This window comes from Schistocerca gregaria, chromosome 5 (assembly GCF_023897955.1).
Source record: "Schistocerca gregaria isolate iqSchGreg1 chromosome 5, iqSchGreg1.2, whole genome shotgun sequence".
In the NCBI taxonomy this organism is placed as follows: Eukaryota; Metazoa; Arthropoda; class Insecta; order Orthoptera; family Acrididae; genus Schistocerca; species Schistocerca gregaria.
This window is the reverse complement of record NC_064924.1, coordinates 156,877,651-156,902,353: the sequence shown is the minus strand read 5'-3', so window position 1 is coordinate 156,902,353 and position 24,703 is coordinate 156,877,651. Positions and strand designations below refer to the sequence as shown.

The following is a 24,703-nucleotide window of genomic DNA, read 5'->3' as shown; positions in this document are numbered from 1 at the left end:
TACCTTTTTAATGTTGTTTTGTTCATCTTGTACATTCTTTATGTCAGCAGTTTCGAACAGTCAGGTGTGGGCTTGATAATGAACTTATCTAACACCTAGGCAATAATTACAGGACGAACCAAGTTACTCTTTTGCCTCCATGGCCTCTAAATAACAGCTAAAACCGGTCCTGAAACTTAATGACATTAAAATTGTGTGCCTGACTGAAAATTCCTATTCCTCAGAACGTTACCAGACGCTATTCTTGCTGTGTTATGGATTCAGGCACGACTCACGATCCCTCCACACCTTTAGTTCCGGCAGTGTTTGTCTCCTGCGTTCCTGCATCCCTGGCTGGACTAACCACCCCAGAAGAAATCACATCAATGAGTAATGACATTCACACAGAGTAGCTAATGTTTCCAAAAATCTGCTTCCACTCCCCTGTTGAGTGAGTGCTGCTTTCAAAACATTCCCGCACTAACCTCAGAGGGCAAAACACCACACATCTCTTACCTCCTAACATCTAGCGCAGTACTCACAGTAGTCTAAATGTCCCCAAAATTATTGAGGTCGAATACGGGGACTGCATTATCCCAAAATCGTCCACATTTTTAAAGCGTTGAAGTGACACATCTTCCTCCAAGTAAACCTCACCATGATTATCTCTGCCCTAGTGTTATCATTTTAAAATTCTATTACGCCTTGTTCTGCTTCTCAGAATTGGCATTTGTTTGCCCTTCCCATCACAAGACCTATAGCATACCTTTATATTTCCCTGGCTCATCTGTCCGTATTTTTTACGTTCCGCAAACGTGATACGAACCATTTAGTTTCCTCCTCTTATTTCTTACCTTGATCCATTGCTGCCCCTGTACGATACATAACGTGCACATTCTCCAAATATTCTGACAATGTAAATATAACAGACATCCACCCTGGTCCGAGAAAACTAACTATAGTCTTATCCATCGGTGTACTGTGTTCTCACGAAGACTACATATCGAGTGATGTCCATGTCCTATGCGCACGGAAGATTTACATACTGGGGGAAGAATTCAGTATACTTCTGTGCGGTTGCCAAGTATCAGGAAACACTTTATAATTAACTGCATATTCTTATTTGTTTATCGAGCGAGGTGGCAAATGCCGGGATGGTTCCTTTGAAAGGGCACAGCCGACTTCCTTCCCGTCCATCCCTAATCCAATGAGACCGATGACCTCGCTGTCTGGTCTCCTCCCACACAACAACCCAACCCAACCCTGACCATCACCTTCCCAAAAACAAAGTCAGTTAAAAGTCTTATTCGTTTAGAGGTTCCATAACGTCAGATTACTTCTGCAGAATTATTGTATGTACGTCGATGTCCGAATTGCTTTATCTGGTAAATGTTGCACGCACGTGTTCTGTTTCACTGTCGTAGTTTTTAATCTGAGATTCGTTAAGCCCACTAACATGGTTGTACTGCAAATTACTCCTCACACACAACCTCAAAAAGATAACTATGAAAATAAAACTGCGGTAAATATCTCATCTGAATAGCTATGTCTTACTGTTGCCAATTACACGTCGTTTCCTGACTTTTTCGATTCAAATATTGTAATAAATATAGTTCTTGGTTAGCTATAAAAAATATTTCTGACATATTTCACAATTTCCTTTTACACTTCAGTTCCAGAGCTCCCAGGAACAATACACTGCAGTTTTTCGACAATATGGTGAAGGAGACAGTCCATGATCGCTTACAAAATTCCATCAGAAGGAACGATTTCATGGACCTGTTTATCCAGCTGCACACGAAGGGTTTCGTCGAAGGAGAGAAGCAAGGAGGCACTGACTGGAGTAAGTACGGACTTGTTTGGTTATTATTTTACGAGTAAATGTGTCTGTTGATACTCTAATACCACAGCAAAGGCATATGCACTCATAGCGCTCATCGCCCTGATGACGGATCGTCCTATGAATCGATGAGAGGAGAATATGTTGGAGAACCATGGTAGTCGGGAACCACCTTCCCCTACCACTCTAGCAGACTACTTGGAACATGCACCAAGGTGCGCCTATTTCTGTCGATAAATCCCAGTATGATGAGCAGAACTGAGGTCAGGTGAAGAGGGAACAAATCTTCATTTACATGTAGTGGCCCACAGTCATCCTCTCGGAAGTCGGGAGCGATGGGCTGAAGCACTGTCTTGCTGAATGTTCAGGTCGACTGGAGCGTGCTGTAGGCTTTCAGACAGTTTCATGTGATAATAGGGTATTGATTACAGGTGGGAAACAACGGCAGACGTGTCACGGGCTCTAGCTGACATCTTGTAAACATTCCCCACGGAAGGTTACCTCTCACCTCGTTCCAAAACAGTGCCCTGTTGGACAGTGGCTTGCATCTCCTCATATTTTCGACGAGCTCGTACCGTACCATTATAGCGTAACAACGTACCTGAAGATGGTCGACTAACGGAACCGATCATAGCACAATAAATGTGTAACAATAAAGCTGGTAGTTTCCGTTGATTATTGACTTAAATTTAGAAGTATGCACGTTAAATAAAAGTCTAATTCTTCTTTAAGCCATTTTATTCATGAATATCGCTATTTACATTTGTGTTGGCTTCAACAACAAATACACCTACCGAGTGAGGTGGCGCAGAGGTTACCACACTGGACTTTCATTCGGGAGGACGACTGTTCAAACCCGCGTCCGGCCATTGTCATTTAGGTTTTCCGTGATTTCTCTAAATCGTTTCTGACAAATGCCTGGATGGTTCCTTTTGAAGGGCACAGCCGATTTCCTTCCACATCCTTTCGTGATCTGATGAGACCGAAGACCTATCCGTTTGGGCCCCTCACCTTGTACAAGGCGAAATTCTCATAAAAAATTTAGTGCGGCGTCTTGTTAGCAGAAGAATAGGGAAAACAGTCAACAGACGTAGAATTTCATGCAGACAGTAGAGGAAATTGGACTACTTGTTTTATTCCTATTTATTTATTTGTCAACTTTTTTTTGCCTAGATAAAATTCATGGATGAAGCACATGTAAATAAGTAATTTGGTGATTCTTCGATAAACCTGAGCTTTTTTTGTGGGCGACGCTAACTACTTCGTCCAGATGAGACAAGCGCAAGACTGAGGGCATATGTATCAGTACCAGATCTCTTCGACCTGGCAAATGTTCAAACAGTCACGGCCGAACCCTACATTCCACACATACTCACTCAAAACTGTACTATAAAGATACTGTCCTGTGCAGTGAGGGCAGAATCTGAACTGTCCGTATTAAGAAAAGCCAATCTCTTCGCTTCGCAGAACTGTCGGAGAACGAAGTATCGGCACAGGCCTTCCTGTTCTACATCGCCGGCTTCGAGACGTCGTCGACCACGATGAGCTTCGCTGCTTACGAGCTGGCGGTCAACCCGGACATCCAGCAGCGGGTGCTCAAGGAAATAGACTCCGTGCTGGCAGAGAGCGGCGAGATCTCGTACGAGTCTCTAGCGAAGATGAAGTACCTCGACAGAGTGCTCTCAGGTAACACGTCCACTCTTACAGTTTCGAGTGCATTCAAGTTTTCTTTAGATTCATGCGAAAGTGTGTATTCATCAAATATTAATCATTTGGTGTTGCATGAATGGTAAGTGTGATGTTGAACGTGACATTCTGTTTGAACTTTTATCAGTGAAAAAGATGGCACCATACTTACAACTTACGTGACTTCCTTCCTCGTAAATATTAGGCTAGATTTTTTATTAGTAACTCTATAACACTACACATTTAGAAATTCTTCTACGAAATGCAAAGACTTGTCAGGCCGGTGCGGCCTCGATAAACCTTCATTTCAGAGCAGTTCAGTAGCGCGTACGGTGTCTCCACTCGTGAATGAGACCAGCGGCTTGCATACAGTGTTGAGTCTGTCAACGTCGCTTGAAGGATCATTGAAAACATAGTCAGAGTTCGCAATGTATATTCACAGCAGTAAGGTATGTCAGGCCGGGAAGTTCCCCGCCAAATTCCAGATCTCCACAGCGACGTCATTCGAATATCCATCCGCTACTGGGGAACGCTAAATGTTGAAGATCTGCCTCATTGTGATCGCCAGTGGTCAAGCATATGAGGTGGCAATCGCTGCCTTCAAATTAAGTCTCATTTTTTCCCAGAACCAAGTACAACAAAGTTGCGCACTGAATTCTAAAGGAAACTGGAACGGCCTTGTTGCCTTCATACTAGGCACAAGTATCTCCTCATAACCAGTTTGGTTTCTAGACGTCCTTTATGATAAACAGTAGTAACCTCCACACTGTGGGTGCAGGAAGAAGGTGAGCAAGGAAACCCACTGAATGAGATGTGGATCAATGGTGCTATATTTTCCCCATAGATGGGTGTAGGAGTGTTATATGTAGTAAGGACAAAACTATTACCTTCACATACTGGTTTTATTGGTTGTTCCAGTACACAGAAACTGGTTGTGTCTGAACAAAATCAGTAAACACAGCTTATACTGTTGTTCTTACTACGTATAATATACAGTAATTGCCTTTGTGCCAATTATCACAAGATCGATGTATGGAGAGAGTAGGATTTGCCTGACGACTGTTGATTCATGTAAAAGGAGCGGGTGGCCCGGTGCCAATGTGCATCTCAGGCATACAGTCTTACGAGATCAGCAGGGATGGGAGTCAATCGTGTTATGGGATGGTACAATGTACTTGAGTTAGATGCTTCTCATGGCTATTAAGGGTAGCATGAGGACTGTATAGTGTTGGGACAGGTTTCTCCAATCTCTTGTCCAGCTGTACAATTAATATTTCTGCTCTGGGTCCCTCCTTCAAGAAGATAATGCATTAAACCATCAAACTCATGTCGAAAACACCTTCTTCAAGATGGCAATATTCAGCGGAATGGAATGACACAAAACCCATTGTGCATGCTTGGCGACCGTTGATTATTGCAGTGCGTAGTCAATGGAATTCGCCTCAACCAATAATCATAGAAGTGCCACCCTAAGAGTTGAAGACTGTACTTCAACAATGATACAACGTGATAGAATGGCAGACTGCGGTACTGAATATTATCCAAGAGCAGATTTATATTTCACAGATGTACAAAAATATACGATTCCAAACAGGCTAGTTTGATCCTTGCTTTTTCTTCATTGCAGAGTATTTTTTAATTTTTTTGTTGTTTTGTTTTTCCTTTCATAACATTACTTTTCATCCGCTGCAAGCATTGAGAACCAGTCCACCTATGTTCGCTGATACATAGGTGCTGCAAAACATACCTGAGCACTTTCTTTTGAAATACTCAACAAATGGAACAGATGAAGCAAAAGTCGTTAATGTAATTCATATTTTTTGTATATATAGACATCTTCTCGTTAAAATGTTCAATTATTGCGTAGAAACTCTCCATTCGTTGCCTCTAACTTGACAGATGCATGCATTGCTAGTTTTCTTACCCATACCACACACAAGAGCAAAATTGTGAGCAGTCATTCATGAGGTGTAGCGATGTAATCAGTTTTACTGGTTAACAGTTGACATATCTCTCTATGACACTGAGCGAGGGGGCGCAGTGGGGTGGGTAGCAATTTGGTCTCGCATTCGAGAAGAGAACGGTTCAATCCAGCGTCTGGCAATCATCATTTAGATTTTCCTAAATCGCTCTAAGCATAGGCTGGGATGGTTCCTTTGAAAGGGCATGGCCGACTTCCTTACCCATCCTTCCCATAATCCGATAAGACTGATGACCTCGCTGTTTGGTCTCTTCCCAGAAAACAACCCAACCCTCTCTAAGGCAGTTGTCACTCCAGTAATTTGTAATAGCTCTGAATCCAGTTCTCTACCCTTGGTTGCCCACCTGTGTCGTTTCCACTGAGCTTCCCTGTTTCTGGCGGCCCACACTGCTTGTGGTGACGGGACGTTCGGCGCCGTTGCAGAGACGCTGCGCAAGTACCCGCCGGTGCCGACGCTGACGCGGCAGGTGCAGCGGCCGTACCGCCTGCCCGGCGCCGACGGCGAGGCCGAGAAGGGCGCGCTGCTCGAGCCGGGCGTCGTGGTGATGGTGCCCGCCTTCAGCCTGCACTACGACCCCACCTACTTCCCGGAGCCCCACCGCTTCGACCCGGACCGCTGGACCGACGAGGCCAAGGCGGCGCTGCACCCCTTCGTCTACATGCCGTTCGGCGAGGGTCCGCGCTTCTGCATAGGTCAGTTCTACAGCGACGTTCATGATTTCACTATCTTTTTCTCTCAATGAAATTGAGGTAATGTGTGTGTTTAGTGCCAACGGCTTTACCGCAGTGGTAACGTTGGTTCCTCTCAGATCACTGAAGTTAAGCACTGTCAGGGTTTGGCTAGCAGTCGTATGGATGACTGTCCACGTCAGCCGAGCGCTGTTGGCAAGCAGGGGGCACTCAGTGTTTGTGAGGCCAACTGAGGAGTTACGTGATTGAATAGTAGCGGCTCCAGGTCACGAAAACTGACAGGGGCTCGGAGAGTGGTGTGCTGACCACACACCTGTCCATATTGGCATCAAGTGACGCCCATATACTGAGGATGACATGGCGGTCTCTCGGCATCTTTGGGCCTTGACTTTAAAATAAAAACAATAAAAGTTGGAAGTAATTACACAGATATCCTGATGTGACGATGAATTATTATAATGACGGTGGCGTTGATGGTGCCAGGGTGGTGGTGATGTGTCTAGGGCTTGAAGACGAGCTGTGGGTAACCAGTTGTGTGGAATAAAATGGCCTATACAGGGAAGAGAGCTGAAACAGCGACGTTTCTTGGGGAAAGTAATTGTCAGTGGATCGTTTTGAGGGTTGGGGTAAAACTGCAATATATGACTGTGCTTGTGGTGGCAATTGTTTGCAATATGATTGGAGGTGCTGCTAGGGTGCGATGATGCATATCAACGCTTTCTCTTAACTGCCTGCTGGGTTCAGAGTTTGTGAGCGATTCTCTTCCTAGTGAGAGTGCAGTACTTGAACCATTGTACCATGTAACTCCCTATATGAAGCTGATCAATCTGTTATGTTGTGATTTTCAATACTCTACACTTAAAAACCTGTGGCGAGGAAAGTAAACGAGAAAATAGTTTCATGTGGGGCATGATGAAATGTAGTATGTTGATTTAGTGGATTCAGAATTATAGATTCATTCCATTATGCTTAACTGCTTTTGACCTAGTTTCTGTTTAAAATTTCCACACTGAATTCTCACTTTTACTACAGCACACACACTTCTGTTGGATATGTTAATTTTATGAGGATGAGGAAAAACCTCCTGAAGTGACCCCAATGCTACCCAGGCTATGTTCTTCTCATGTATTCTCAATATTCAACTTAATTATATCACGATCGACGGAGCTCAGCAATAGCCACTTTCGCTTACCAACAGACACTTTCGCCATTAACATGTTAATTTGGAACGTTGTAATAAGAGTCACCAGCGCTAAACCTCATCCGTGTTATAGAAAGAAGTATTACAATGACTGAGACAGTGGATCTTTGTCTGGGAAGGCCGGAAATCTCTGTCCAGACGTTATGATTTACGTACATCATTTATGGTGGATGACAGGAAGTTGACACTGATAAAGACATTATCAACTGCCTTCCCATCTATGTCCAGTCTGAGAGCACCAATTCTATTTGTAATCTTCTCGTATCGATAAGAAGTTTTTCTTCTTATATACTTTTTATCCGTCCTTCACTTGATTGCTCTCTGAAGACACATAGATCCCACCAGCGATCTTGCGTTTTTCTTTCATTTTTATCATTCGTCTACTGGAGGAGGCTGGCAGTAACAACATGGCTCCTCTCGAACCATTCTGACTTTTAATACAATAAACTTGAAAACAGAAATATGAAAATAAGAAAAAAGGAGATTTTGTTAAACGGGCAATCTTGATGTAACGATGAATGACTGCAGTGGCTTTAGAACTGTCGTTGTTGTGCTCCTAGAGATGTTGACGTTGGAGATGCTGTGGTTCTCCAGTAGGTGATCTATATAACTAGTTGTATAGGCTGTATAACTCGGAAGTAATGTGGAGGTGACATATCTGTGGACCAGAGCTGATGAGGGAGGATGTGGTAAAGCAACAGAATTTAGCTGTGATTTTGGTGGGGACTGGGTGCAGAAGGACTGGAGATTCTGCAGCGGGAGGTTGGAACACTCCATTTGCCCTTTCTCTTAAATGCCTACTACTTCAGAATTTGGGAATCCTGTGCTTGCTGAAAGAGAGTCAAATGCTTTAACAGCCGCGTCACTGCGCACGACATATGTCATTATGTCATTGATAACTCGATTAAGTTGTGGATTTGAGCAGTGTATACTTAGCGTTGCGGTGAAGTAAATAAAAAAAGCAAACGTTCCTCGGCGAAGAACGGGACCTCTTAATCTACAGAATAAATTGCATAGTTTTCCAACAATATGGTAATCTCAAATGTGAATATGATCATTCCATGCTCTGGAAATGATATTTGTACTTAAAAAATGCTAAGTTGCATTGTGGGCAGGATTTTCGTTACACTGTGTGTCATACTAGAACTGCCTTTGTATGTCAGTTCAATAATCAAAGTAGTAGGAGAGCATAAATCCTTCAGTAGCATTAAGCAAGGAAGACAGTTATGACCCACTCACCAAAGTTCATATCGAGGACAGCTTTATTAAATTTTTGATACAGAGAATAGGCAACAGAAAATATATATCATCTAGTAAACTATAGCGCAAGCTAGCTTCACACTAAAAAGAGACACTGCTGCAGTAGAATGGTTTGTTAATTTCTAGTACACCATTGCGTCTTCATTTCTTTTTTCTGGACTCGAGCCTCCCCTGATATGGGCGGGAGATATAATGTAACGGTTCTGTCCATTGTCTATCTGCCTATTAAGTTTGTTAAAATAGTTTACGTATTGTTAATCTGACGCGGATATTAATAACGGATCAGTTTGGTGTCTGACAAGATAGATGAAGACAAGCGCCTAAAGACCACATCCAGGCAGGTGTGTGTACCGAGATAACATTCACTGCCGTTCTGAAGTTCGTACATGCTATAATAAGAGCGTAGGTCACTGTGGCCGCAACGAGTGTCCATCTCACCCAGATGTGTTAGAAAGTTCATGGATCAAGATCACCACATGTCAAGCCAACCCACCCTCCTCCCTGTGGCTCATGAAGTAAGTTTAGGTAGAAATATTAGGCTCCCCGCCCTCCCATCGTATAGGTGGTCGGATAAGAAGGATAATGACAGTAACTTTTTAACTGTCATTTTTAACGTAATTAGTGTATCGCTGTATACGGAGTTGAGGACACGTTGGTGTTGCCGCAGGTATGCGCCTGGGGCTGCTGCAGTCCAAGCTGGGCCTGGTGCACCTGCTGTCCCACTACAAGGTGGATGTCTGCAGCGAGACGGACATCCCTCTCCCGCTGGACCCCATGGCTGCCATCCTCGCCACCAAGAACGGCGTCCACCTGAAAATCACGAGTCGGAAAGCTGCCTAGGTTGCTCAGTGCGAGAACAAACCTCTCATAACTCCTGTGTGTCTGTGTTATTTCTGAGTGTGACGTCGATTATTTATGTGGACGTTGTCCAGAAAGGATCTGTATAAATATCTGTGCATTAGTATATAATTCGTTTTATATGTAGTTCATCATTATTGTGTTTGCATTTTTCTTCACATCGCTTCGACTATGTACATAATGTAAAATTAAATGTGATTGATATGAGACATATCTTCATAAGTTTCCTGTTTCCATCCACTGCTCTTTTCTCGGAGCTTCAAACGCAGATGGGTCCAGAAGTCACTGAAAAATTTGTCACAATTTACATGCGGCCCATGTGACTTCTGCAAATGCATTTTTTTAGTTACAAGAATTTCTGGATTTTATTTGCCCGCAAATTTTATTAACTCTTGGGAAAAACTGCCGAGTGAAAATATTTCAGTTTGTGAAGAAAACCGTCCTCAGGAATCTACTTTGTGTAATTTTGACCGTGAATTTCGATTATTTAAACTCAAAAGAAGCCCGTTTTACTTCCGAGACTTAACGAAAGTAACCATGCCAGAGTGTGGCAACAAACATTGAAAGGATATATAACACGAAAACTCCAGAAAATAAAATCTTAAATAATTAAGAAAACGACTATAATTTTCTTTAGTTATAACTGTAAAAGCCAAATAAACTAGCACTTGGTACTGAGGATTCCGTAATAAGACTTCTTATTGAGTGTTAACGCAGTTTACGTAGTTGAGATATGTCAGATTCAAAGTTCCCACCTATAGCGTGTACTGCACCAATAGCGGACGAGTCGTCTAACTGTAATTCGTCGGCGCTCGCAATTTAATTGTTGATGGTGCAAGTTATACGGTATAACACATACCACAACAAGCATGTAAACGCGACATGCACACATGTATGAAGACACACCCTCTCAAAGAATACGTAAAAACACATGAAATAACAGCTACAATAACATAAAGGCAGAGGTGAGAAATAGCAATAACTACTGTTTGTGGTAGGTCAATAATGTCAACACATACTGTAATACACTTCGCTGAAATTACATTTATTTTAAAGAAAGTATGCGTGAAGAAAGGTCTACCACAAAAGAAAAAAATTAAATTTAAAACTGCATGAAATTCTTTGAGTTTTTACAGGGAGAATGAGCACTTGGGTTGCAGATTATCTCCATGTAGACGATGCGTCGTGACGTAAGCGGCAGCTCGTTGCTTCTGACGGCATAATTCTTATGGTTCTATTTCTCATGAAACTGTTCTGGATATATCCTCATGACTGGTATAGGCTCCACCCTGCAATGTATTATTATCCTTGGCTTTCCCGTTGTCACAGGCTGGTCGAACGTAATCGCTGTTGTGTAGATCCAATTTTGCATGTGTACGATTGCAACGTTCCAAACAAACACGTTAATATTTATAATGTTTCACATACAGTTTTAAAACAGTATAGTATTCAATTCCATCCGCTGATCGCGATATTACAGTCCGTATACTGTTAGAAATCAATATCTCGAATTTACACTTCTGAAGAAATAAGAACCCACACGTCTAATCAGCTTGTCTCCACGGAGACAGTTAATCTGTTAACACGCGTGGCAACTGATTAAGTTGCACACGAGATAATAAATTCAAAATACATTAGTTCGCGCAAACAGTTCGGTTCTAACAATTTCACCACGAGAATCACAGCCCATTCGCTTAAGCATTGTCACTGCTGTTTACAGTACTCAATAAAATAACGGTATTCATAGTCTACCATTTCCTTTCACGACGCCCATGTCGAAATTTAGTTTATACCGTAACCGAAAAATAAGAACGCGGGCATGAATTTTAGTGTGATACTGTCTAACACGAGTACACAACATAAACCGCGCATACGTCATGACAGTGCACACCTTCTGACTGACTTCACTGTCAGGCTGTAACTATCGATATAGCTCTCGCATCACAGTTCATACAACAGTGCTGCATATTACATTTAGTTTTACACCGCACATTACACGTAAGACAACGAAACATCCATTGAAACTTTTGTAGACTCAGTTGAAAGGAGATTTATGTTGCAATACAAATAAAGCAAAACATAGTAACATTTCAGATTACAGAATAAAACAAACAAAAAATTCTAGATTATCAAAGATATACGCACAGAGCAAATGAAGCAAGAGCAAATAAATAAAAAATGAAAAAAATGTCTCATAATTAGCAACATCTTCATAAGGTCAGCAAATATTTAAAGATATTACCTAACGAAACGAATGTAGCTCTATGAGTCACGTCACAATCTCTCTATAGATATATTAGAGTTCAAAAGCTTAAAGATTCTACTGACCGAGCGTATCTTACATATATCGTAGGCAAAGTAAGTTCCACTAGCTTACTGACAGAAATCACCCCTAATCGTACCTTTAAATACCCGAAGATTAGTCAAATTATTACCTAGTCAGGTTCACTCTGCTCCATCGCACAAAAAAGGCCCGAACGCTGTTGCAGAGGCAACGGAAAAAGCATGCGAAGTTCAGAAGAACACGAAATCCCGAAGATGGGCTAAAATTTACAGACGCGCGAAATTTGGCACGTACTTAGATGCAAGATGCCTTTAATAGGTTCCACAACGAAACATTGTCTCGAAATTTGGTAGAAAATCCGAAGAAATTCTGGTCGCATGTAAAGTACACAAGCGGCAAGACGCAGTCAATACCTTCGCTTCGCAGTGCCAATGGTACTGTTATCGACGACTGTGCCGCTAAAGCGGAGTTATTGAACGCAGTTTTCCGAAATTCCTTCACCAGGGAAGACGAATGGAATATTCCAGAATTTGAAACACGAACATCTGCTAGCATGAGTTTCTTAGAAGTAGATACCTTAGGGGTTGCGAAGCAACTCAAATCGCTTGATACGGGCAAATCTTCAGGTCCAGATTGTATACCGATTAGGTTCCTTTCAGATTACGCTGATACTATAGCTCCCTACTTAGCACTCATATACAACCGCTCGCTCACCGATAGATCTGTACCTACAGATTGGAAAATTGCGCAGGTCGCACCAGTGTTCAAGAAGGGTAGTAGTAGTAATCCATTAAACTACAGACCTATATCATTGACGTCGGTTTGCAGTAGGGTTTTGGAGCATATACTGTATTCAAACATTATGAATCACCTCGAAGGGAACGATCTATTGACACGTAATCAGCATGGCTTCAGAAAACATCGCTCTTGTGCAACGCAGCCAGCTCTTTATTCGCACGAAGTAATGGCCGCTATCGACAGGGGATCTCAAGTTGATTCCGTATTTCTAGATTTCCGGAAAGCTTTTGACACCGTTCCTCACAAGCGACTTCTAATCAAGCTGCGGAGCTATGGGGTATCGTCTCAGTTGTGCGACTGGATTCGTGATTTCCTGTCAGGAATGTCGCACTTCGTGGTAATAGACGGCAAATCATCGAGTAAAACTGAAGTGTTCCCCAGGGAAGCGTCCTGGGACCTCTACTGTTCCTGATCTATATAAATGACCTGGGTGACAATCTGAGCAGTTCTCTTAGATTGTTCGCAGATGATGCTGTAATTTACCGTCTAGTAAGGTCATCCGAAGACCAGTATCAGTTGCAAAGCGATTTAGAAAAGGTGTGTCAGGTGGCAGTTGATGCTAAATACCGAAATGACTAATATTAAGTAATCTGCGTACAATTTCGGCGCCTCTTGAATAGTAAAACTGATAACGATTCACTGATATGCTCTATCAGATCTCTATGCTTTGAAAATCACTCCTGGATTCACAATTATCATCACTTCTCATAAACTCGATAAGTCAGAGATTAAACGCAACATTCCTTTAGCGTCGTAAGGTATATAAATTTTCATCCAGTAAAAATCACCGTTCTTCGTGACACTCATACACATCTCAGCATAAATAAATTGGATTCATCATTTTTCAGAATAATTAATTCTTTAACACTTTTCTTTTCAGAAGACACAAAAGGTTTTATTTCGTAACACCATGAACAGATGTTTGCTATGTTAAGTATTTCAACATACATCTGCCGTCTAGCGTGGCTCTTTCAGAACTCTGACGTAGAACTGAAGTTACACATTACATTTTCGTTTATGAAGCACAGTTTAATTGTTGAAAACACAGGCCACAGCTTCCGGCATCTTCTTCCTGCGCACTGCCGTCGGCTCTCTGACATCTGCGTCCGGCGAATTCAACATTCCGATCCAGGTGGATGATTCTTTCTGCCGCTGAGGTTCTGCGACGCTCTTGAAACATAGGAAACAACAAACACACACATTTTCAGGTTTCAAAACAGAAACTGAGATTAATATATACAAATATTACATGTGTTATACTGTACTTAATATGAATAAGTTAAGGCGGACACTTGCCATACGTCGTTGCTGCCATAACTGATACTGTAAAAGTGCTGTATCATCACGACTGAAAATTGTTTCCCAAAAAAGCATCGTCTGCAAAACAAATTTCATAAATGTTGGAAGCGTAATTGTTTTCATTTTCGAAACGAAACCATGGCTTATAGCACCTCAGGTTTTTCAAAATCAGTTTATAACTATAAAACAAAAATCATGGATTTTTTTCTATTAACATTTTGGAGAAGAATTACTTGGTTCAGTAAACGCTCTGAAGACGAAATATTTAGTTCAGTGGACATTTCAGACCAGGATGCAAGCTTACAACACACAAACTAACGAAATTAAAATTCTCGCTAGTATGCAGAACCTAGTATATCAGGAGGAAAAACGTATCATGTAAGAGTGTCAGCGATTTGAAAGCTATATGCTCCGTTAGGGTCAGCAGTCAAGAATATATTCTGTTGCACTGTTAATCACACATACAGTTACAAAAAATGAATAGGAAGTGTAGTTTATAGTTTCTTTGAAGTAGAAAGTCTGAATTATGTCAAGAAAAAAAAGTTCAGGAAACGAAGTATGCCCTGTTATCGTTAGCAGTCAAGAAGTATATTCTGTTGCACTGTTAATCACACATACAGTTACAAAAAATGAATAGGAAGTGTAGTTTATAGTTTCTGTGAAGCAGGGTGTCTGAAATATATCAAGGAAAAAGAAAAGTTACGAAAACGAAATTGCCAATTTTAGGACGTGACTACTAAGCGAGTTAATGTACTTATTATTTCTAAGTAATGACCTGTTCATATGTTGTAACAAACAGAGCATCAGGCTGCGCGATAGAGAGGTGGTACAGAGCAATTTTGAGTCTTATCGGGACTACCTATCACACCACAACATAGATTCCGTTCTGGTTTAGCTTCTCCCCAAAACACGGAAGAATCTGGGGTGCAACATGGAAACAAACAGCTAACACAAAATGGTCGCATGTGTTACGAAACAGCGACAAATACTGAACAAGAAGGAGCTAGATAAGGAGATGAAAAATCAAATGGAGACGAAGACTGAAACTTTATTTAGGAACTGCAAGTAAATGAGACCATGGAGTTATTTGTCATGTCGACTAGCGAATGAGATATAGAAACACCGACAGCAGAGTTTAGAAATTTCTTAGGCAAATGGCGTATGTGGCAATTCTTTCATGTATGAAACTGTAGAGTCCAGAATAAAGTGTTGGGCACTGGTATTAGTGTAGTATACGAGCAAGATCTGCCATGTGTGGATGCTGTTACGCAGGAGACTGCCAGAAAGTAATTAATAAGGACATTATTCTAATTAAAGTTTGTGATGTGCTGCAAGTTGAAAGAAAATGAAGTGTACGGTTTGATATACAGGGTGGTCCATTGATCGTGACCGGGCCAAATACCTCACGAAATAAGTGTCAATCGAAAAAACAACAAAGAACGAAACTTGTCTAGTTTGAAGGGGGAAACCAGGTGGCGGTATGGTTGACCCGCTAGATGACGCTGCCATAGGTCAAACGGATATCAACTGCGTGTTTCAAAATAGGAACCCCCATTTTTTTATTACATGTTCGTGTTGTACGTAAAGAAATATGAGTGTTTTAGTTGGACCACTTTTTTCGCTTTGTGATAGATGACGCTGTAATAGACATAAAAATATGGCTCACAATTTTAGAACCCATGCTGTTACAGCGTGATTACCTGTAAATACCACATTAATGCAATAAATTCTCAAAATGATGTCCGTCAACATCAACGCATTTGGCAATACGTGTAACGACATTCCTCTCAACAGCGAATAGTTCGCCTTCCGTAATGTTCGCACATGCATTGACAATTCGCTGACGCATGTTGTCAGGCGTTGTCGGTGGATCACGATAACAAATATTCTTCAACTTTCCCCACAGAAAGATACCCGGAGACGTCAGATCCGGTGACGTCAGATCCGGTGAATGTGCGGGCTATGGTATGGTGCTTCGACGACCAATCCACCTGTCATGAAATATAATATTCAATAACGCTTCAACCGCACAAGAGCTATGTGCCGGACATCCATCATGTTGGAAGTACATCTCCATTCTGTCATGCAGTGAAACATCTTGTAGTAACATCGGTAGACCATTACGTAGGAAATCAGCATGCATTACACCATTTAGATTGCCATCGATAAAATGAGGGCCAATTATACTTCCTCCCATAATGCCGCACCATACATTAAGCCGCCAAGGTCGCTGATCCACTTGTCGCAGACATCGTGGATTTTTCGTTGCCCAATAGTGCATATTATGCCGGTTTACGTTATCGCTGTCGGTGAATGACGCTTCGTCGCTAAATAGAACACGCGAAAAAAATCTGTCATCGTCCCGTAATTTCTCTTGCGTCCAGCGGCAGAACTGTACACGACGTTCAAAGTCATCGCCATGAAATTCCTGGTGCATAGAAATATGATCGAGTGCAATCGATGTTGATGTAGCATTCTCAACACCGACGTTTTTGAGATTCCCGATTCTCGCGCAGTTTGTTTGCTACTGACGTGCGGATGAGCCGCGACAACAGCTAAAACACCTACTTGGGCATCATCACTTGTTGCAGGTCGTGGTTGACGTTTCACATGTGGCCGAACACTTCCTGTTTCCTTAAATAACGTAACTATCCGGTGAACGGTCCGGACACTTGGATGATGTCGCTCAAGATGCCGAGCAGCATACATAGCACACGCCCGTTGGACATTTTGATCAGAATAGTCTTATATCAACACGGTATCAACCTTTTCCGCAATTGGTAAACGGACCATTTTAACACTTGTAATGTATGACGAAGCAAATACCGCCCGCACCTGCGGAATGTTACGTGATACCATGTACTTATACATTTGTGACTATTACAGAGCCATCTATCACAAAGCGAAAAAAGTGGTCCTACTGAAACATTCATATTTCTTTACGTACTACATGAATATGTAATAAAAATGGGATTTCTTATTTTTTTTAAGAACGCGGTTGATATCCTTTTGGCCTATGTCAGCGCCATCTAGCGGGCCGATCATAGCGCCATCTGGTTTCCCCCTTCAAGCTAGACGACTTTCATTCTTCGTAGTTTTTTCGTTTGACGCTTATTTCGGGAGACATTTGGTTAGGTCACTATCAACGGACCACACTGTACACTGATATACATGGCATTGAACATTCTAACTCAGGTCCTAAATCAATAGCTAATTAGAGGAATTTACTTAGATTATACCAAGAGTAAAATGAGAAGACGGTTTTTGCATATTATTGCTCTTTATCTGTGGTCTACAATTAGAGGTTTTTAGTGCAACCTGACGTTTTCAGGAAGGAGACAGCGGTGTTAAGTGAAAAAATTTTAATGTAAAACCTTTTAATGCCTAGAACACAGTATTCGTTATAAATTAAAGCAGGATGACTAGTTTTGATTCATTTCTCTTCATATCATTTAAAACGTAAAAACAGGTTGAATGTGCATTCAAGACATCATCAGTAGCAACTGTCATGCAATGAAATAAATTCATATTATGAGTCAACAAGATTATTGTGGTATTATGTATCGATACCACCCCATGGGCGTGTCAAAGTTGACAACGGCAACACAAGTTGCCTTCAGAGCCGCCAGCAGTCATACGGGACCAAGGGAACCCAATGGTGCACGCCTGCTGAACCATACCTCCAGCAGCTACACATCACGAGCGCCCTCTGCCGCTGCGATGTACACTCATGCTCATAAATTAAGGATAATTTAGAACGTGGTGCCACACAACGTAGCACTTCACAAAACTGGCGCTAATAACATAGGCACATAGGGATCACACACGACACCGATCTGCAAGTCCACGGTATGGGTGATAAGTTGAGAAAACCGTCCCGAAACACATGTGCTACAAAACGCCACTGCTTCTTACGCATGTTCCCCGACATCAATATGGGATATGATCACCATGCAACCGTACACAGGCCGCACAACGGGTTGACATACTCTGGATGAGGTGCTCGAGCAGCTGCTGGGGTAAAGCCTCCCATTCTTGCACCAGTGTCTGTCGGAGAGACTGAAGTGTGCTAGGGGTTTGAAGACGTGCAGAGATACGTCGACCGAAAGCATCCCAGACGTGCTCGATGGGGTTTAGGTCTGGAGAACAGGCAGGCCACTCCAATCGCCTGATATCTTCTGTTTCAAGGTACTCCTCCACTATGGCAGCTCGGTGGGACCCAGGAGGAAGGTGGGACCCACTGCATCCCTGAAAAGGGTGTACGTGCACCAATCATAATCCCACCCCACACCATCAAACCGCGACCGCCATACAGGTCCATTTCAAGGACATTAAGGGGTCGGTATCTGGCTCCTGGTTCACACCAGATCAAAACCTGGCTAGAATCACTGTTCAGACTATACCTGGACTCGTCCGTGAACATAACCTGGGACCACTGTTCCACTGACCATGTACTGGTTCTTGACACAAAGCTTTAAGGCCTCTCCTGTGAACAAGGGTCAGTGGAATGCACCTTGCAGGTCTCCGGGCGATTAAACCATGTCTGTTGAGTCGTCTGTAGACTATGTGTCTGGAGACAACTGTTCCAGTGGCTGCGGTAAGGTCCCGAGCAAGGGTACCTGCAATAATTTGTGGCCGTCTGCGGGCCCTGATGGTGAGATATCGACCTTCTTGTGATGTTGTACACTGTGGAAGTCCCGTACTGTAGCGCCTCGAGACGTTTCCTGTCTGCTGGAATCTCTTCCATAATTTTGAGATCACATTTTATGGCACGCGGATGGCCCGTGCTACGTCCTGCTGTGTTTGACCAGCCTTCAGTCCCACTAGGGTTCTACCCCTCATAACGTCATCAATATGTGTTCTTTGAGCCATTTTTAACACACAGTCACCGTTAGCACTTCTGAAAACGTCTGCACACTTACTCGCTACACCTACTCTGACCTGCACCAACACACCTCTGCGTATGTGGACTGCTGGCAGTGCCAACGTGCAACGACCGCAGGTCAAATGCACCGCATGGTCATACCCCGAGCTGAATTAAATCCGCAAACCGCCCACCAGAGCATTGTTTCACCTTGTATGTGCATTATCCTTAATTTATGAGCATGAGTGCAGAATGGAAGACGGCAAAACCACACACACCCGGAGCCACTTCGCAGCACGACGCAACACAGCCAATGCCTTGTCGCAGCTCCGTCACTGTCGTTCAAGTTATGTTTCAGAGAGTCTCTCCCTTGTTCACATTGAGAGCTGGAGAAATACAAGTTAAGTAGATCTTCTATTTGCTATGTTAACTTGTTCGCTAAACATTTCTGCTCCTATCCAGTTTACCCAAGACGGCAGTTGCTGCACCGCTCTACAGCCCACATCTCCTTACCCTTGTGTACGAAGTCGTGCACAACAACTAAGACGGTACCTATATAGCCAAAAGTTTTATCGTGAGCGATAAGATGCAACGTTGTAAGCCTCCCACCTCAAAAAAATGGTTCAAATGGCTCTGAGCACTATGGGACTTAACATCTATGGTCATCAGCCCCTAGAACTTAGAACTACTTAAACCAAACTAACCTAAGGACAGCACACAACACCCAGTCATCACGAGGCAGAGAAAATCCCTGACCCCACTGGGAATCGAACCCGGATACCCGGGCGTGGGAAGCGAGAACGCTACCGCACGACCACGAGCTGCCACCCGCTTATTTTCTGTATCTGAACTAAGTACATGAAAATATCTGACTTCAGTAAAATGCCCTGGACATGTGCTCCCTTTATACATAATTTTGCCTCAAGAAATAATACATAATGTTATCTGACCACGGTTATATAAACATATTCAAGAGCAAGGGATGCTTATGTTGCGCAGTGAGTGGAAATGGGACCATGGATGCGCTTATATAAATGTTTTGTTTTTAAAAAACTGCTTCCTTTAGTTGAGGCTCTTCTGGGGTGTAGATATTTCATAACGAGTTAGAATGAAAATGGTGCTGAAAGTGCACAAATAAATAGCAAACAATACAGCGAAAAATTTAGATGAAATATTATCACATCACCAAAGGAAAAGGCCGAAGAATAAGAAAATTGGAGAGGTTACATCTTTCCAGCATTAGAAACGTGTCCTCACTGAAGCGTTTCTCACAATTAAGTGTTGATAAAACGTCGTTACTTGGTCAAAACTATTGGTAAATGGAAATGAGCGTTTGGCGTCATTGACCGGGAGGCCTCTTGTGGGGCAGGTGCGGCCGCCTTGGTGCAGGTCTTATTACATACGACGCCACACTGGGCGACCTGCACGCCGGATGGGGGTGAAAGATGAAGACAGCGGAGAAAATCCCCGACCCAGCCGGGAATCGAACCCAGCCCCGTAGGACGGCAAATCATCACGCTCTGGCTGGACGGTCAACACTATTAAGTCGTTTTAACCAAAGATGAACAAGATATTTCGTTGCAAAAACTCATTTTAAAGCACTAATTATGTGAAGGAGCGTAAGCCTTGTAACACTTCTCCAAAAAAAGCGTCCTGTCTACTTCAAAAAATGGCATAAGAAGTTTCCAAAGTACCATTTACATCGTTGACTGGTGTAACAGAAAACAGGATGCAACAACTCACAGAGCTACTATCGGAGCGTAGTTGTCCCACGGGATAAGGGAAGGGGAAATTCCAAAAAAATGTAACAATCTCAGAAAATTTCTCAGACTCATTACGATACTGAATCGTTTCCAAAGATGGTCAATAATTTCCATCCTTAGGAGATAAATTAACTACATAGATGTGATGAAATACGTTCTACATACCTTTACTTATATTAGATTTCGAATGTGAAATATGACATTTACCTAGATTATTACAAAGGAAACATTAATCTGTTTTTTGGCCGATCTCTATCCTTACTGAATTACTATCCCTTTGTTGCCACATTCTGTCAAAAAAGTGGTTGATGGAGAACATTACTCAAATTCATTATGGACAAATATAAAATTTTCTCGAAGTCTTCTCCAGCTTGCACCAAGCCAAGGCAATTCATACCAAAGCCCGGTGTCGCAATCAAAATAATAAAGAGGTAGAACGCCAGCATTGCGGAAAGCAGAACAAACCCGGGAGATATTGCCTCAAGTCCCGTGAGCGAGAGGCTGGAATCGAAAACTCAGCAACATGAGCTCAACGTGGAAAGACATCACGTTATTCTAACAGTAGAGCTTGATTTCACAAGGGAGAGCAAAAGTTTCACAAGAACTCCTCTGAGTTGGGTGATATGGAGGAAAGGCAATACTGTGAAGCCCTGAAAACCATTCATGCGAAATAGAGGGTTAGTGAAGACTGAGGATGAGCCCGGGAAAGTAGGCCACATTCGATCATTGCTGACCAGATATAAAGTAACTGCCTCAAACAAGTAGTAATACATATTCAGGCTTCCAAGCCTTGACATATTTGCGTTGCAATAACCAGCTGTGAACGGAAGCTGTGATAAACTTCTACTATTCGTCAAGATGGCTTCCGCCTCTGAGACTGCTACTTGTCTGGTCTGTTTTACTCGGACGCTCTGAACTGCCGACCTCGTCATCACTGACGAGAAGACTTAGGGATATCTACCTCCGGCTGGCTAAGCCTAAGTGGTAGAGCGCACTGTAAGTCTGTAGCAGCATTTGAGAGGCTGGCAGGACTATGATTTTGTTCTTATCCAAACTGTGCAGGGCTGCTGAGAGATTACCCCAGTTCACCGCTGTGATGTCTGTGAGAGTGCTCTGGTAATACTCAGTCGCTGTCCTGTGCAGCAACGTCTGCTGTAGGGCCTGATCCAGCAACCAGTGAGACCTACCGCCTGCCTGACAGCCTGTTTACGTGAACCGAGCGCCACCAGCAGAGACAGTGTCAGATGTTCCAAGACAAGCACTGCATTGCTGCTGGGCTGGACTCCGACATAGAGAAGAATACATTATTGTAAATTTAATGTAATAAATTCCTGTTCTGCTAATGTTGTATCATTAGCGCCAACACCCCGACTGTCGTGCTCCACCATACTACACGCTCTACCTTCCCAACAAAAGTATGGGTCTCAGCACAGGCCTCTATAGAACTATAAGTTCACAAAAAGAGGCTAAAGACGTTTTATGGGAAAGTGACTAACACAACATGATGACACTGTGAGTTCTTATTTGACTTCATGCAAAATCTCCATAATCAAACATTCCTGTTGAAGACACCATGTACTCACATAAACCAAAAAGTCTTTTCTATCCTAATGGTCAATTATAGAAGTAACTAGTTCTCATGATGAAACATCTGTAACATATGGGGCCGTAATATCATCCTCACTGTTAATTTCTACAAATGGTAACAAATATTCAGCTCTGTGTGCATCATCTCCTGAGACCATTGTTTTGTTGATAGAGCTTTTTGTGTGGAACACGTGCAACTTGAGTATAAGAATAAATTCAGTTTTGTATACTGAAGTGAGTTTGTACAGCTTTCAGTTGTGGGTTGTAGTTTCTGGTGTGTGATCGCTACAGTGAGAAGTTTGGCATATGTTGCTATAGTGGCGATTAAACAAATCCTTGGAAGTTCGTAATTTTATCGCCCATGTGATTCCTATTTTCGTCCCAGGGATGAGACTTGGAATTATAACTAAAAATTTATTTTATTTGCTGTTTATAAAGATTACTTTTCTATGGGAAAACGTAAGTGGGGAGAAATGGATCCGTTGCACGAAATGCTTAGTTTGTAATGACCAAACATCTACACCGACATACAAATTGCTATGTGACTCATCCTTATAAAGCTCTCAAAATGGAAAATATTGTTTTTTCATTGCCTTCATGTGTTTTAGAATAGTGAAAATGCTTGGCTATGCTAGAACGGGAAAATACATTTCAACTAATTTAACTTTTGAAAATTTTAGTGGGGGATGAAGATAAAAACTCTTTTTTCTATTTTTGTATTTGTCATGCTAACATGTATGACAAATACCGACTATAGTCTATTATAACAATTTAACTGCAACTTGCCTAGTAGTTGAGCACAAATTCAGGAGTATGTATAACTATTTGTATCCTTTTCTGTAACCTTTCATGGCTTATACAGATCCTAACGTACTAAAGTGATGAAGTTTGGAACCCCTAACTCCATAACTTATATTTTTCTGGTGGCTGTCCTTACCAAAAAATACACACAAAATGATTCAATTTCGTCTTGTTAAGGGCTGTGGACAGCAAGATGATGTGTTATTTTCCTGCTAGAGGCCATTTCCCTCTTCCAAGTAACTGAGGTTTTGGTACTATAAAGGACTCAAATAATATGAGCTCACATTTGTTCAAGAATAGTATGAAACTATAATCAAACAATCATGTGCTAATTTTCAAGTGACCATATTTGTTTAGGATTTTGCGAATTGGTAAAAAAAAACAAGGTTATTCAAAAAGATGGACCCAGTTCCTTTTTATTTCCTGAAAAATTCGACGTGATTAATTTACACATAGATGAAAAGATGGAGTTAAGGTTTAGAAACACATGTTATACATGTTCTGTATCACACTCTCCTGCAGCACGCACATAAATCTAAGCTATAGCCGAACTCATCCCATACATGGTCGATCTGTGTTTCAGGCTTTGCAAAGACATCCAGTGGCTGAAACTGCTTAAATCAATGGCTTATGCTTCTGTTAGTTTGTTGTTCAACGCTGAATTGTAGAGGAAATCCTATCTATCCTGAAGTTTCAGTCTTATTTCTTTCGAATTAAAGAACACAGAAAACCTTAAGCTGCGTGATTGATACCTTACTGAAACGTGACGTGAACTGGCTGTTTGTTGATACGAGAACTCCACCAGTCGTTTACAAAACTATCAGCTCTCTGTTGGTGGTAAACGAAACTCTAGGTCCTCTTATTTCCAGCAGTATGTATGTTATCCATATCTAGTTCGTATTTCATGAAGTTAAAATTAATCAAATTGGTAAATTTTTTTTGATAACACTGTATTGCAATAAATGTACTGCAGCTATGGAATCACTGAGAAAGACTTATGTTTTCGCCTTATGTATGAGATTTCAGTATGATTCGAAACATAAATGAGTTGTAAACCTGAACATGTAGACTATACTGCTGGCTTAGCGTTTCCTTCGTTTAGGTTAAAAAAATCACAGCAAGCACAAAACACGAGGCTTTCCAGCTGACATATCTTTCATGGTTGTTACAGTGAATAAAAGAAGTTGGAAGATGTAAAGAAAATTGTTGACAGTGATCCAGCAGATTATTTTTTAATCATTTTTGCCCCCTGATATAACTTTTTTTATTTTTTGTTTGACTTACTTAGTAAATTTTTATAATGGTGCTTTGTATGATATGTATATCAAATTTTGTCTCAAAATTGTTGAAATTGCAGGTGTTCTATAATTTGAACTTTTGTTTTTCATCTCGAAAATAGAGAAAGAACAATACTTTAGTTCCACAATGAGACGTGTGTCTTTTCTAAGATTCTTTATTTCTCAGCAGACATTTCTATCGGCTTCTTGTAGAAGCCTGAAAACCCTTTGAGATCGTGCAGAGATATTTGAGATGGTGCAATAGCCCATGATCCTAGGACTGCACGCCTGTGTGAATGCAAGAAAGCAAGATTATAAATATTTGTTATGATTTTGAAAGTTCTGCAAAATTTTCTTTTATTAGCAACTCAGATCAGAATGATTTTGGTTTATACATTTTGTATGGACATCCGATCTGGTTTTGGCGAGAGGAGTCAATCCTTCGAAGCTTGTGAAGATATATCTAGTACAATGTGTGCATTGTATGTCTATTGTGTTGTACCTCTTGTTCATTTTGTCATAGCTTAAGTCGAAT

At 41.8% G+C, this 24,703-nt stretch overlaps 1 protein-coding gene across 3 annotated transcripts in view; it reads left to right on the top strand.

Moving 5' to 3' along the window:
- LOC126272800 (probable cytochrome P450 6a14) overlaps positions 1–24,703 on the top strand; it is a 179,031-nt gene that overhangs the window by 85,491 nt on the left and 68,837 nt on the right. Inside the window, exons 5-8 of one of the 3 annotated variants that reach the window (XM_049975960.1) lie at positions 1,653–1,822; positions 3,287–3,505; positions 5,910–6,179; positions 9,305–10,113. The exons of 1 other annotated variant lie outside the window; for it this stretch is intronic. In XM_049975960.1, the coding sequence (XP_049831917.1) occupies positions 1,653–1,822; positions 3,287–3,505; positions 5,910–6,179; positions 9,305–9,477 (832 nt within the window). In that variant the 3' untranslated portion in view covers positions 9,478–10,113. Of the gene's footprint in view, positions 1–1,652; positions 1,823–3,286; positions 3,506–5,909; positions 6,180–9,304; positions 10,114–24,703 lie in introns of those variants that run through there. One more of the 3 variants, XM_049975959.1, reaches the window with a different exon arrangement.